Genomic DNA, 15,437 nt, shown 5'->3' with positions numbered 1-15,437 from the left:
TTTTTATTGTTTAAATTTGAGGAATGAGGGGTTGCTTGGCGCTAAATTTCTACACAGAATTCTTACTCACAGGTAATGGGCCTCGGGGAGGAGATCTATTAATAACGTGACCAATTTGGGGACAGATATCAGGTGAATGCAGGCTGCAAATGGTGAAAAGACTCTCTTTATCAGAGGGAAACAGCAGTGAAAGAACATTCATCTGGGAACGAATAGTGTTTTGCAAAAAGAAAAAAAGAACCAAGGTGATAGGCACACACCGGTAGCGTCAGCATCTCTCTACCCGTGGAGGGACCCCAGGCTGTTCCTGTCCCTCCAGCACTGTGTCACAAACTGCACTCCCACAAACTCGCTCTCATCCCAGCATCCATGTGCCAGTACAGCCTCCTGCAGCTTCACGCTCCGCTCTCCTCTCCCTCTTGGCTGGAAGGTGGGGTAACCACCCGGGCATCCCAAACAGACCCAGTCCAGTCATTCCATCCGGCCCACAAATATCTTTCGCTGCGCTGTCATGACCTGCTTTCGAGTGTGTCTAAATCTCTCCAGTAAGCTCAGAACTGAAAGCATGTCCTAGAGCTAGACTTTTGTAGGAGCAAACTAATGCCTTGTTGTGACGCAACGCCTCTGTGTTAAACAGCTTTGGTTTCCTTGCTGCTGTTTCCCATTGCAGACTCGTATACAATGTATTGTCAGCCATCGCTCCTCAGTCTCCACCTGCCTATTTCTAGGTTTCTCCTCCTTGTGCATCTGTGTTCGGGATTATTTTTTCTCAAGTGCATCGGCATGCATTCTCTCAGGTGGCATCTCATGATGTTATTCCTCTCTGGACTTCTGTATTATTCTCCCCGGTGCCTCCACCACTGGGATTCTGGCCTGATAGCACTGGCTGAGAACACTATATGAACAACCAAATCATTTCAGATCCACATACTATGTACCTATTTGCAATAGAGCCACGCATCAGTATGTTTTACATGTACACATCCTAAACCAACTAAGCCAAAGGGTAATTTCCACCTGGGCACTCTCTGTAAAAATAAACAGCAGGAAGTCATCGGGGGAGGATGGAACTGAAACCTCCATGTTCTTTACCCTCTGTTAGTTGTAGTGTTAGTAAGTGGGCCGGAAAATAAATATAAAGCTGTGGCCTTGTACAGGCAGGACGTAACTTACTGAAGTTAAGGAAACTTCCTGGCTTACGTTGAGAGGTACTTCTTCCACTTTTAGTTCATTTAGGTTCAAACTGCTGAAGTTACTACTGAGCTGGGTTGGATTGGAACAGATGCCGTAGACATGAATTGTTGTAGCGTTGCCCAGGTCCCTGAGCCATACACTCAACCCCTGTAGGTATTTTTTAACTTACTTTATCTTTCTTTCTTCCTGCCTCAGTCCCAGGAAGAAGTTTGTGATTTGCTGCATGCTGCTCCCTTCCAAAATATTTTGCCCAGGGTCTACATCAAAGGTAAGAAGCTGAGAGGGAAGCAGTGGACAGACTCAGAGGTCTCTGCCCAGAAGCTGTTTCTCTCTCATTTCTGCTGAGGATTAGTTCTGGCCCTGCTTCCCCCTTGAAATACATAAGCGGATACAGCCAAAAGTCAGGTGGAAACAAAATGCCAAGGGTGCATTTTCCGTAGCCGAGTTACAGACTGAAACCTTAGTCAGTTTGGGGGTTCCCTTAAGGTTTTAAAGCCGTTTTGCAGCCTCTTTGGAGAATGACAGCATGAAATGTCCATCTCAACAGGAGTGATCAGTAACAGGAACATGCTTTTGGACACGTGTGATTAAGCTGCTGCTGAGACTGCAATCGCACATCCCTCCCTTCTCTGCATCACTGGTTCCCTCATTTGCTGTCGGTTTGGCTCACTGATCCAAAGTCTCGTTGGATGGTTGCTGGGGGGCAGCTCTGAGCAAACTCGGCGGAAATTGCGGGTCTCCACTTCCTCCTCTCATTTCACTGTTTGCTGCTCGCTTGACAGAAGGAGAACGCTTGGAGGTGCGCATGAAGCGTCTCGAAGCCAAGTATGCCCCACTTCACCTGGTTCCCTTAATAGAGAGGCTGGGCACTCCGCAGGTAAGGATTTCATTGAAAGGGATGGCTGTTGAAAATTCATAGCAGTCCCCGGACGGCCTGTGTGGCCTTGGGAGAGTGATCCTATTTTTATTTTTTTTATATATATAATTTTTTTTTTTTTTCAAAACATCAATCGGACAAGAAAAGCAGAATCCTTGCCCTAGCAGATGCTTTGAAGGGAAATTTGTGAGCGGGTCCAGAGAGATGGTGTGTTGCTGCCTCCGGTCTGGAGAGCTGCCGAGGAGCTGTAAAGCAAGCGTGCTAGAAGCCAGCTCTGAATAAGAACAACTCTGAAAAACTCTGTCTTCTCCATTTTAAAGAGATGGAGAATCGCTGGGGTGGTTCAAGGGAAGCTTTGCAGGGCTGTCCCCCAATTGCCATCACTTTGGGGGATCCCATTTCAGGGCTGCAGTGTGGTATATTTTTAAGTACATCCCTGTCAAGGAATACATCTGAGAATGGTTCCCCTCCTAGCACATGCTTAGAGCTTCAGCACATGCTTAAAATTACAGCTCCATTTAAGTGTCTTCTTGAGGTGGGTCTCAGCTTGGGAAAGATCTCTTGTGCAGAAATTGAGTACTGTTAAAAATATCTCTGTAGACTGATGAATGCAATGGGCAAAATTCGAGCTCCGTTGATGCCAATAGCCAAACTTCCACTGCCTGCTTAGTGGGGTCGATGGGATAAAAATCATTCAAATTATTAATGAATCGACACCTTTTTTCTATAATTACCACCAAGGGAATGGAATGAACACTCAGTTGTATGAGGTGACAGATCTGTGGCAGGCAGAAAGTTGTTAATTTTTTTTCTTGTTTTTCTGATGGATCAAGGACATTTTGAACTTTGCTTCATTGGAAACCATATGAAACAAAAAAATTTGGCCATATAACTGAGGGCTTTGTCTTACTTCATAGACACTTCTCTCACTTCCCATCGGCTTCCTTTTAAAGGAGACACTCGAGAAAAAGAATTCACCTCTGTGTTTTTGTGTCTTTGTGTTGGTCTTTCTATCTCTCCTTCTTTCCATGCAAAATCATCATTGAAATCTGCTATTAGAGTCCACTCGTTGCTTACCCCGCCATAGTTATGATGATGATGAAAACAAAAGGTATTTCATGTCCTGCTAAGAAATATTTTTTCTGTAAACTGTTCCCATATTCATCACACAGGTACAGTTGAGTACCAGATCTTTTTTGAGCTCAGATGAACACAAGAGTCACTTTCTATAAGTGCCTCCATAGCTTCTAAGCTTGCTCCTTATGCAGTTTTGGACATGCATTTTGGAAATGCAGTTTTGGACACAGGCCATACGGGATTTTTTCCTGCAGAACTCAAAAGTGCCTTTTAGGAATTGCCCAGAATCTGAGCAGAAGTTGCCTGCTAGATGCCTCTCCCAAAAGGGCATCCTGTGCATTTCATATAATTACATGCTGTGAAGGGGCTGAGCCAGAGGCTGCTGTAGTTAGTGGGGATCTGTCGGTCTTTGCGGGCTTTGGGTACCGTTCTTGCAAGCTTGCCAGGTAACAAGCTGTAAAAGAGGTATGGCACAACTGGATTTGTGCAGTGGCAGGAAAACAGTCGGTGATTGTTGTAAATAATTGTTTTGCATTGGGAATCCAGAAGCAGCTGTTTGATAGGTGATTCATAAAGAACCAGAGGGGGTCAAGGTGGTTCATTAAAGGAATCCTCTCCCTTTTAATGCTGATCATCGGGGTATTTAGTAAGGGATTTTCAAAAGTGCTTGGTTAGCCTAATTTTTTCATTAGAAATAATGGGAGCCTTTCATTTTGAAGACAGAAGGAATAGTAGAGCCAGCACAGTGGCATCCTTTGACAATTTATCTAGAGAGCATCCCTTCCCCTCCTGATCTGAGAGACCAGTGGGACCCCAGACCGTGAGGCAGATCTGGCCGCAAGACTACCAGCTCTCCAGCTGCCTTCGCCGTGTTAAATATCTACCCAACAGTAATAGTCTTGTATCAGAAACTGGTCTTAGGGTGATGAATTTTTAGAACCAAATTCTGTCCGTGAATGCGTGTAACTGAGTCACACTACATCCTTTGAAAGCCAGGTACATCCCTTTCTAGATTAAGATTTCTTCAGAAACAGTATACTAAGATCATTGGACTAGTTTGTTCTCCAAAGTACCTGTTCTATCACCGTATCGTAGCAAACAGTAATGCTAACACCTATTTTATATGTGAAATAGCTTTACTTCTTCTCTGTCCCCATTTTGCCATCATAGACCAGTGTGTGCAGATACCAATCTGTACCCATAAGAGTTTGGAGCAGGGGAGGAGAGTAAGCGAACAGTCTTCAGCTATAAAAACAAGCTGGATAAAAGAAATCTCTACTTGCTAAGCAAACATAGGCAAGTGCATGCCAGGAAACTGGTGATAGCATTCCTGTGTTTAACAAATCTAGGGATCCCGGACCCAATCTGGCCTCTGTGCAGCGATACAGCCTTCCCTTGATATTTGCTATTAGTTGAACATTAATTGATCCGAGGTTCCCAGAACGTCCTTGAAATCGTGGCACAAGCAGGAATGGTAACGCTTCTGATTTCAGTAGCCACCAGACTAAACATGCTTTAGGTTCCTGCCAGCATAAACTAATAGTCAGGAAAGGGGATGTGCAGGCACATTCGTGTGCTTTTAGAGTGGAATAAAGATCACCCAAGTAAACCGAGCATAATTCATGTTCTTAACGTCCGGCCAGGACACGTGCCTGCCTGTTGTACCAGATGCTCCGAGCCCCCACTGTGATTCTGGTCGGGATGACGTTTTTATAGGCATTACAGGGACAGCTGGAAATGGAGCAAATGCTTAAAAACTACTTAAAGCTCCAGGAAGTCCCCTGGGATAGGCAGGCGGTCAGTGAATGTCTCGCTTGCTCTGCATGCCTCTGCCAGAGTGGTGAGAGGGGTAAAAGGCTCTGCCTGCGGGGCCGGGGCAGCCGCTCGCCTGCCGGGGTGAGCACAGCAGAGCCGGAGCCTCCCCCAGCCACGGGCACGACTCTGGCAGCACTCCGCTCCCACTTCCCCTGTTAGTTTTGGCAACGCTGCAAAGAGAAGTCAGTAATGCCGCTGGAAATGGCAAGAAATGGGGCAGAGAAGAGGCTATCAGGGCAGCGAGCAAACTCCACGCTTGCACCCCATCCCACTCAGCGGGGTCAGTGCTCCCGTGCCAGGGGGAGGCCCTGCTTGCTTATTTAAAATCCCTTTTTTTTTTTCTTTTGTGGGGGAGCAATGGGGCTGAAATGAAATCGATGCCCTTTGAATTTTCCTCTAGTGTAAAAGCCAAATTAACTCCATCCAATGGAGCCATTCCAGATTTGTGCACGTAATTCTGAGTGGGGATGTCACAGAAATTCTCCATGCATGTAAAGCTTCCACATCTGGAAAAAAAATATTATTTGAATTTCTTATAAACCACAGGTTTTCCAGTGTTAAGGTTCCGGTGGCTTCTCATCTTCCTCAGAACTTTTTGACCCTAACTACAAAAGAAACCAAGAAAGCTATAGGCTACCTACATTTTAAAGAGAGGATGGCAATGTCCTGGGAAGCACAGTGTCCCTGTTCTCTCCTGTTTTATTTTCATAATCTGCAGAAATCATGAAATTAAACCAGGCAACACTGCGTAGCGCTAACAGAACAGCACAGCGTGATAGCAAAATTAAGGATCAGTATTTCTGATCAGAGCTTTGCCTTCAACTTTTGTTTTCTGACGTACGTAGTTATTTCAAAAGGCACTTAGGTTGGTGAAATATAATTAAGCACAATATTAAACTCTTCTTCCGTTTGAGGGATGAGTATTCTCTGGTGGGCAGTGCCATGGGAGCAGCCATCAGAGGTAAGGTTGGACCTTGCATGGGATCTGTGTTAATGTGGAAAGAGCCGGGGAGACCGGGAAGCATTAAGTCCAGTGAGAGGGTCCGTCCGTATTACGTTGTCACTTCTGTTTCTTTGGTTGTCCTCCTCCTCAGCAAATAGCCATCGCCCGGGAGGGTGACTTGCTGACCAAGGAGCGGTTGTGCTGCGGGCTGTCCATGTTCGAGGTGATCCTGACGCGAATTAGGAGCTACCTGCAGGACCCGATCTGGCGTGGGCCACCCCCGACGAACGGGGTCATGCACGTGGACGAGTGCGTGGAGTTTCACCGGCTCTGGAGTGCCATGCAGTTTGTGTACTGCATCCCTGTGGGCACCAACGAGTTCACTGCAGAGTGAGTGTCCGTTGGCCGGTTCTGCCGTTAGCGCTACTTGTGAGCTAGCGGGGCCAGCAAGCCCCTGAGATGCCCTCAGCTGCAGCGATAGCCTCAGCCAGTGTAGAGGTAAAAGGGGAACGTGGGTCCTTGATGAAAGGACTTTGTGGACACGGACATAAAGAGATGCCTAGAGAGCTTTCTATCTGAACAGCTGGGGAAAACAGCAATGTAAATGGGCATGCCGAAGGTGACACGCAGAAGGAGATGGGTAGATGGGCTAACAACCCAAGTTAGAGGCCAGGTCCTCATCCATTGTACCCTGTGATTCACCCTGCGCAGCCTGGCCCTGGTGTAATTCTGCATATCTCCTTCTGAGTTCTTTCTCTCTAGGTGTATACCCACTTCCCAGGAGTAGGACTGAATCTGATTTCTCTAGGAATTCACCAAGGAAAGTTCCTGGTGCCATGGTAGGACTTCTCTTACCTAGCTCAATCCTGTCATCTCTCCCCATCCCATCACCCTGTCCTCCTTCCAGGCAGTGCTTTGGAGATGGTCTAAACTGGGCAGGTTGCTCTATCATTGTTCTCCTTGGACAGCAACGGCGCTTTGACCTCTTTGACTTCTGCTACCACCTGCTGAAGGTGCAGAGGCAGGACGGGAAGGATGAAATCATAAAAAATGTGGTAAGTAGAAGGGTGAGGTCCCAAAGGACCTGAGCCAGCACACTTCTCTCTCTATTTTCTGTCTTGCTTTGTCCAAACTCATAAATTCCAACCATGCCCGGTATTAACCTTATTCAAACTGGACACACTCGCTGTGAGATTTCCATCTGCAGTCTCAGCGGAGAGGCTAAGGTTTTAATTGGCTTGACAGTCAAATCCTTTTTCTCCCAAAGCTTTTGCCTTCTTCCTGGGGTTGGGAAGCTGGAGCACAGAAGCTGGTATTTCCAGCAACCATCCTGTGATCTCAGTGGCTTTATCAATAAGCAGCTGGAAGCCTAGACTTTAGATGGGTTAACTTAGGACCACTCACTGACCTTGTTAATGCTCTGCCTCAAGTCATCAAACCCTATAATGAAGTGAGTCACCGGTCCCTGGGAGGTGCTAAGTGGAACTGTAACACATGTTAAAGCTGCTTTGCTTTAGCAAAGGTTTCTCGGCAGCAGGGCAGATGTACTGGTACTTTCTAGCAGGTCAGATGACATAAGACTCTTCATCTGCTGTTTTTCTCCTTCACCATCGCTCCAGCCCTTGAAGAAGATGGCCGACAGGATCAGGAAGTATCAGATCCTGAACAATGAGATATTTGCCATCCTGAACAAGTACATGAAGTCGGTGGAAACAGACAGTTCCACGGTGGAGCACGTGCGCTGCTTCCAGCCTCCAATCCACCAGTCGCTGGCCACCACCTGCTAGTGTGGACGCTGACCCCGCACGGGTTGGGAAGGGAGAAGGGACGGAACCCAGAAGAGCTGGGAGGGTTAAACTTGACGGCATGAGACCTGACAACAAAGACTGTGTATGCCTACTACACACGAGGACGCATCTTCCCATCCGGCCCTGTTTGAGTGCATGTTCTTCTGTACCATCCCTGTGATCGGTTTTACTTGTAGCTTTCAGACTTGGGGGAGGGTGGGGGCGGGCGGGCAAAATGTGCTTTTCTTCCATGAAGTGGTCCGTTTTTTCCCTGTGATTCATCCAGTCCAACACATCGCTCTGAAGCCATACCGCAGCCCCAAATGTGGGGGACCTGCCGGAAGAGCTCCCTGCTTTCGCAGCGCTGGGAGCCTGCTCCCACCACAGAAGCAATGGAGTCAATTGATCCCCCCCGTGACATGTGCCACCAGATATGGAGCAGGAAGGTCTGAAGACAAGCCCCTCATTCACTGTTTGGGGGAAGAAGGGATGAAGGGATATCACCTGTGGCAGCACCCTGAGGATCAAGCGATGGGCGCAAAGGAGCTATGGTGGGCTGGTCTTGGATGGCCACATGCCCCAGGCTGGGGCTAGCTTCGTGCTCTCTGCCAAGTCGTTGGCTTTTCTAGCATCTTCTACAGGGAGCTTTGGCACAAGGATTTTGGAATAGCAATGATGTAGTTGCCAAATAACTCCTCGGCACTTCAGAGCTGGGGAAAGAGAAAATGGCCTGGCTTTTTCCCTGCTATGGGACACCTGCTTATTTTAATGCAAAGGGTTCTCCCCCGAAGACACATCTTCCACGGACTAAACAAGATTTCTTATGGACTATGGAAAAGGCTGCATTCATGTGAATGTGCTCTTGAACATATTAATTTGGGTGGAATTAATCACTGGTCCTGACAGGAGACAGGTGTAGTTACCTTGACCATACGTGATCTTTGATCTCCAGCTAAGGATGAGAGCTGGGATGTGTAATTTGTGTCTGTTCTGGGATGCTATTTTCCCTTGTTTTAGACAAATTCCTAGTGGCACAGCGACCAAATATCTTTCTTCAGAAAATGGTGACTATCAGCAGAGCCTAGGAAACTTCCCATCACTCAGAAATGATGTGATTGTTTAGAAAAGGTGAAATACAGGATAAGCATTAAAAAAAAAATAAATAAACCAGAATTTTCCAGGCTTAAAAGCATTCAGAGGGAACACTGGAGTTTCCCACTCAGCTAATCTAAGATTCCTGGATATCAAGAACAAATTCAGTAGGAACTTCAAGGAGAATTTTGTAACTCATGGTCTTCCCTGCTTCCCCTCAGTAGTGTCATTGAAGTGATACAGAAACTTGTGCTCAAAGTTAAAGGACATCAAACCACGCGATCCAAGAGAAAATGATGCCAGCCTCACCGCTGGCAACGTTTTAATTTCTCAGCTTTAGCCAGGTCACAGCAGAGAATTGCTGTTACAGTATACAGATGTGATAATACATATTTCTTTCAAGCATTTCATCATGCCTTGTAAACTGCATGCTATTACAGATGTTAAGAAGGCAGAGCCTGGGCATTTATTCTCACAGAGGGAACATATAATTAATTAGTAGAAATGTCCCAGCTGGAGTATTTTGTCTGAGGAAACAACAGCCAGCACACTACTATTAGCAAGAGGAGATCTTGCTGGGTGGGATGAATTTGTTCTTCCAGACGCTCACCACCCACTCCCTCGATAATCAACAAATACCCCACACGTCAAAAGTGCTGGACATTTTCACACCTTGAGTTTCCTTTAATTACCGAGACAGACATGTAAACTGCAGGGAGGCAGTTGTGCGGCACAGTAATCTGGAAGTAAAATGAAATCTTGGGAAGTCTGGCTGAAACCTGGGAGCGGCAGGGAAGGAGCCATCCCAGCAAGGCGAGTTGTTTCCTCGGTGTCGTGAGGAAGAGCAGCAGAAGAGCATCTGGGACTTGATGACACTGCAGGGCTCTTGCTCTCGATTTACTCTTCCCCTAAGGATGTCAGTTCTGGTTTTCCATCGTTTTCCAACGCTTCTACACTACTGGCGCGAGGGTATCTACAGATATATATTTTTAAAAGGAAGAGGAGATTCAAGCACTTTATTTTTTGTGGAAGACAAGATACAAGGAAGATAGATCCAATCAAGATCCTATTTTTCCTGACCTAAATAGTAAGTGCTTGTTATTTTGGTATGAAAGTGTTGCTGAAAAGGTGGCACAAGTCCCTGCCTGGCTCTCAGAGCCACCTCTGGGCACAGCACAAATTAAATGTCCTACTGCGTCTGACATGTTATGGGATGTTGGAGCCTTCTCAGAAACCCGTATGAGCAAGAAGTTAATACAGGAGGATGAACTGTCCCACATGGCCCAGTCTCAGCTACCTAGACAAAACAGGATATAGTAAGGTGACTTTAAATGCCAGTTTTCATCTGTTTAGGTCTGGAGTGAGTCATGAGATATTCCACCTAAACACGAATATCACTTTACATTCTTTTGCTGTAGTTTTGCCATAATAATTCTCTGAAACCCCGCAAAACACAGCTGTGTGTACTTGAAAGAACAGGTAAATTAAATCTACTTGTTGCCCTCAGATTTTCTGGCGAAAATGCAAAATGCCTTCAGATTCCAAGGGCTGAGATGTTTTGAGCTAAATGTTCAAAGTGCATGAACAAAATGTAAAGTGTTTTTTGACTGTAGAGTGTATGCAGATGTTTTGCCTTGTTGCTCAAGTAGTATGAGGTATCAGGTAGGAATAATCTTATGGTCTTTATTTCTGAGATTTGGTGTTACTGTCCTTTTATTATTGAAAGGATGCAAATAGTCTTTCGCTTCAGTTCTGTAACCCTCCTTGATTGTATATGAGAAAGAGATCCAGGCTTAGGTCTTTAAAGAACTCCATGAAAATGAATTTTTTTTCCTCCGGTCCTTCTTTTAATGTCATAATTGTTAATGGAAATAGGGAGTAAATTTGTAACAGTAGGGCTAAATAGTAACAGCTTGCCATGGGGTCAGGCATATTCTCCACACTTGCAGACTTTCTGCCAAGTTTGGGTGCCTTCCTTGCAGGTATGCTCTAATCCTATAGTTTTCAGCCTTTTACAAACTGCAGACCCCCATAATTTTTTTTTCCTAGGGAAATGTGGAGCCCTGTCTGCGTACTTTAAGTCCACTGACCATAGGCTTGCTTTTTTACCTGCATTTTCCCGCTTACTCTGAAGTAGTCTGCAAACTCCCCAGGATTTAAAAGCCACCACTTGGAATGTCTACTTCAAAGACAAGTTGTTGGCTCGGTACAGGAATTACAGGGGGAAGAAAGGATGTCCTGTGTCGTGAATGAAGTCAGACTAGGTTATTCTCATGTTCCCTCCAGCTTTGACATTATAAAATGTGACTACTGGCAGTGCACATGCCTTTCTTGGGTGATGCTACACTTGACTTTCAATGATACAATAGAAAGGGGAAGCAAACTAGTTCAAGCTCAGCACTTCAATGGTTTTCCTTTTAAATTTTGACAGCACTTATTAACATCGAACAACACGTTAGTCCTTTTTCTCCTGCATTACTCCAATCCAGTAGGCTCATGTGTGTTTGAGAACAAAAGAAAAAAGAATTGAAGGTGTAAAAAAAACCCAAGAAAATATTCTCAAAAACTCTTGTCAAATGTACCATATTTGTATGAAAAGCTGCTTGAGTTATTTTGTACAATGAATTTTATTTATGGTGAGGTATATTTACGCTCGTGATCTGATAACGGTGTTAAATTTTTGATCCATATTTGCTATGCAGCTGAAGATGATATTTTGGGTTTGTATTATTATTTTTTGCTGTTGTTCTAAAATTCAGCTAACAGAAGCTGCAATCTCCATTAGAAATGCTTCTGCAAGAGTAAATCATCTGATACATGGTGATATGTCCCGTAACACAGCAACCACCAGTGCGTACAACAAATGTAGGATGACTTTTGTGATGAAGAGAAATAAAATTTGGGCTCATTCATGAAATGGGCAGACTTTACTTTGTGCTGTCATCATTGTTGCAATAACTATTATTTGGGGAGAGCCTCCTATTGCACCTGGCACAAAGAAAAAGCTAAGAGGAATAATGGCAGCATTTTATTGACAAAAATGTTGAGCTTTTGTCAAAACCAAAGAAAAAGAATGAAGCTTTGTGGCCAACACCAAAACAAGCAAACCAATTTTCCTATCAAAAAGTTGATGATTTTTGAGAAAAACATCCTCCACGACAAATTTTCATTTGAAAACTTGTTTTAGTATAAGAGGGCTCGGGGAGGGAAAACTATATAATTATTTTTAATAGAATTTGACAGGGCCTACTCAAAACCAAGCTGAACTGAGGAGCTAATTTCCTCTCATTACCACAGCCTTACCAACTCAACAGGGGCCTTTTTGTTCCAGAAGACTCTCCTTGCTATTTTTTTTTTCCAAATTTTCATTTGAAACCATTCTTCAGTTTGTGTTAAAAACGTCCGAGGAGCAGCTGTGCTCATTGACTGCAGAAGGAGCAGTGGGGACGGGGGGGAAAAGACCTTCTGGGAGCTGAGGAATTGGGGTGAAACAACTGTCATGGATCTATGGGAGTGGGAGCACCTATGCTTCATCAGCTATAGACAAAATATTGTAACTGATGTTCCCTTTCGTAGCTTCTTCCCAAGGTTTCCTCATGGGAACAGCTTCCTAGCTTAAGAGAAATAAAAACGCAATGATTCTTCATGTCAGATTGGAAGTGGACTTTGCACCATGACCAGGCAGCTCTATTGATCTTTCCGATATGCTTTGAGTCACGGGGCACATGATGTGCCTGCAGCTTTGTGTGCAACGTGCTGCCGTGGAGGATTATTTGCCTGATGGTTGAAAGTTGCCCAATGTTTATGGATTTCAACATGGCTCTGCAACAGGGAATGGCAGAGAAGAGCAGGACTTTCTTCTTGACCCAGCCACTGATACTAGACAGGTGGTTTGGTTTTCATCCTTTCCTCCACCAATATTTCTTTCTTCTTCTTTTTTAAAACTAATTTTAGCTGTTTTCTCGTGAACACCCCAGTCCTAACACCGGCCCTAAGAAGTGCTGAGAGCTCACAGGCTGCACGGCCTCACCTGGAGCCAGATGCAATACTTGCTTTGAGTATCAGGGTACAATTTTGGACAACCAACCCTAAGGGACCAGCATCAAAGATACAGGCCCACATCTTTCTTCTTCCTAATGTTTCTAAATACGTTTGCGACCTCAGATTAAAGGCACTCCGCCAATGCAAAGAACAGCTCATTAATGATTGGTTTATTCTTTCAAAAGCATAACAAAATGACCCTTTCTGTGACCCCTTCTGCAAGCTAGGAGTGCCTTTCACATCTAGTTTTCCTTGATTTAGAGTTCTGATGCAAACATCTGGCAGATAAGAGGTCTGCAAACAAATGATCTGCTGATTACATGTCACTTCACCTAGTGGCACCCACTGCTGCTCTGATGCCTTAAGACCTCCATTGCCTGCTGAACATCCACCTCCTTCCTATCCATCACCACCCCACCACTCCTGTTCTGCCAACGTACATGGTTTATGGGGCCACAGTGACCTGGATCACTGAACTGGTCCGGATAAAAAATTTAACAACCCTGGGAGAAACGAGCTGGGGTGTGTTTTATGGCCTAATGACCCTGGATCACTCAGCTGCTCCACAGCCCAGACCCACAGGTACGTGCACTGGCATGAGGAGGGCACTACAGAAAGGGTGGGAACTCGCCATGGGTGTGACAGGCTTGGGAACTCTCTGTGTTGGTGGTGGTGTCTAAACCCTTGTAGGGTGAAATGACATCCTCTGCCACTGCAGACATGGTTACCTTGAGATAGGCTGAATTAAAAGCTGTCTGCTCAACTAAGTCCAGTCTTTCAAGCTTTGAGCATCCTTTCATGTAGTGCTGCAATCATCTGAACACCAGGCAATCCCCTTAACCCCTACTCAATCAGGTCACTGTCAGAAAGAGAAGGATTTACCCTCTCTTTGAAGCAGCAAACGACTCCTTGGAGCTCTCAAACTATATAAAGCCATAGCAGAATATTGCAACCCCATTCTGAAAGTTTCCACAGGAACCGTGCCTACCAGCCACCCAAGGGCAAAAGTTTCCATTACCTGTGAGCAGGATACTTCCACCATTATTTGTAACACAGGACAATTGATACCCAGTATTTTTCCATCATTTTTTCCAGATAATAAGAGATGAGCAGAGAAGAGCAGAGGAAAGAAAAGCCTTTTGATGTTGCTAAAGAGGTTATTTGCATGCAAAGCTGTCTTGCTCTACCCCCTGGATTCCAGTCAAGTATTTGGCCTGGAAACCAGTATTTCAGGAGGAACGGCATTGTTAGAAGATGAGCTGCTAAGGAAGACTCCCTGATTTCATGAGAGTTATTTCTAAGGAGACATCTGATGCGAGTATCAACCAGTGAGGTCATAGCTTGGAGCTGAATTCCCTTAATTACAGCCTTCCCATTAAAATGAGGATATGAACCAATAACAGAGGCATTAGTTGCATCCCTGCTTTATTGTTATCAGTCTGAACTTGCCCTTGACTAAGCGTAGTAGGCAATTCCATGCCAATCCTACCTGGCTTTTAACTCCCGTATTGCCATACACAGCCTTGCTAAATCCATCAAATGCAGCTCCCATGACGTAGTGATTTTATACACCACACCCCCACAGCCCCTGCACCGGAGAGAAAGAAATACGTGACACTTGTGTCCCACGGTTGACTGCCAGATCTGACTGAAGCTTCTCCCACGGTGGTGACAACTAGGCACGCTCCTTCTCTGGTGGCTGACAGAGTCAGCTCATGCGGCGGCATCCCCTCCTTTTGGCACCTCTTCCCTGTCGTGTCTCCTCTTTTCTCAGAACTGAGAACAGTTTCTCTTGGAGATCTCACCCCTTGTCAAATCTGGCAAGAGTGGCCCATGGGGTCAAATATTTTTGGGGATGAAGTGGGGTACACAAACACGTGTACGTGGTCACATTAGCCCTTTCCTTTAGGAAATCAAGCTGACAGGGGAAGGTAAAGCTGTGGCCCTGACTGCCTTTTGCTTTTCACCGCACCACCCGCTCTGCTGTGGCAGTCATTTATGACCATGACCAAAAAGATTATTTTAACCCCAGATCCCGTCCATAGAACTCTGGTGCCTCCCCAACACCTCTCTGTGTGCAGCGGGGAACTGTACCCTGCACAGATGTCAACATCGCTCACACACAAAGGCTTGGAAAATATTTTGGATGCAGTTTAGTGGTCAATAATCACACCACCATTAGGAGTCCCCAGCTATGAGCAAGACCTCAAGTGCTGGAGAAGGTCCAGCAAAGGGGAGAGCCCCACAGTGCCCCTGAGCACCGGAGCGAGCAGCCTGCGAGGGGACGGGGGGAACACGAATTCCCGCAGGCAGTCAGCACTGCAAACACAGCAACACTTGTCCCACTCAGCCATCACCTCGCTTTCTGCAATCAGCCTCTTACTCACACATTGCACGAATAGCTCTTAAATTTACTAAATAAAGGCCAAATCCTGCCATCATTGTCTTGCCCGGGATGCCTTTTGCCTGCACAACAGCAGCCAAAGTTGCTCCCAGATCACTGATAAATCAGCACACATCTCATTTCCTACATCAAAACCCACTGCCACATGATTTGGATTGATTATCAAGTGCTCCTGTGATAAAGGGGAGGACATGGGATTTGGCTGGC

The 15,437-nt window shown here is 45.6% G+C and overlaps 1 protein-coding gene across 4 annotated transcripts in view; it reads left to right on the top strand.

Moving 5' to 3' along the window:
• CYFIP2 (cytoplasmic FMR1 interacting protein 2) overlaps positions 1 to 7,897 on the top strand; it is a gene marked incomplete at its 5' end in the record, with an annotated part of 45,937 nt that extends 38,040 nt beyond the window's left edge. For all 4 annotated transcript variants that reach the window (XM_082489856.1, XM_082489855.1, XM_082489857.1 and 1 more), the window contains 5 exons: positions 1,390 to 1,462; positions 1,977 to 2,071; positions 6,058 to 6,296; positions 6,814 to 6,961; positions 7,526 to 7,897. In XM_082489856.1, coding sequence (XP_082345982.1) covers positions 1,390 to 1,462; positions 1,977 to 2,071; positions 6,058 to 6,296; positions 6,814 to 6,961; positions 7,526 to 7,693 — 723 coding nt within the window. In that variant the 3' untranslated portion in view covers positions 7,694 to 7,897. The remainder of the gene's footprint in view (positions 1 to 1,389; positions 1,463 to 1,976; positions 2,072 to 6,057; positions 6,297 to 6,813; positions 6,962 to 7,525) is intronic.
• Positions 7,898 to 15,437: the final 7,540 nt, after the last annotated feature.

The sequence above is a fragment of the Vanellus vanellus genome (assembly GCF_965231255.1).
Source record: "Vanellus vanellus genome assembly, chromosome: 13".
In the NCBI taxonomy this organism is placed as follows: Eukaryota; Metazoa; Chordata; class Aves; order Charadriiformes; family Charadriidae; genus Vanellus; species Vanellus vanellus.
The sequence above is the reverse complement of the archived record's forward strand: the minus strand, read 5'-3'. Positions and strand labels throughout refer to the sequence as shown.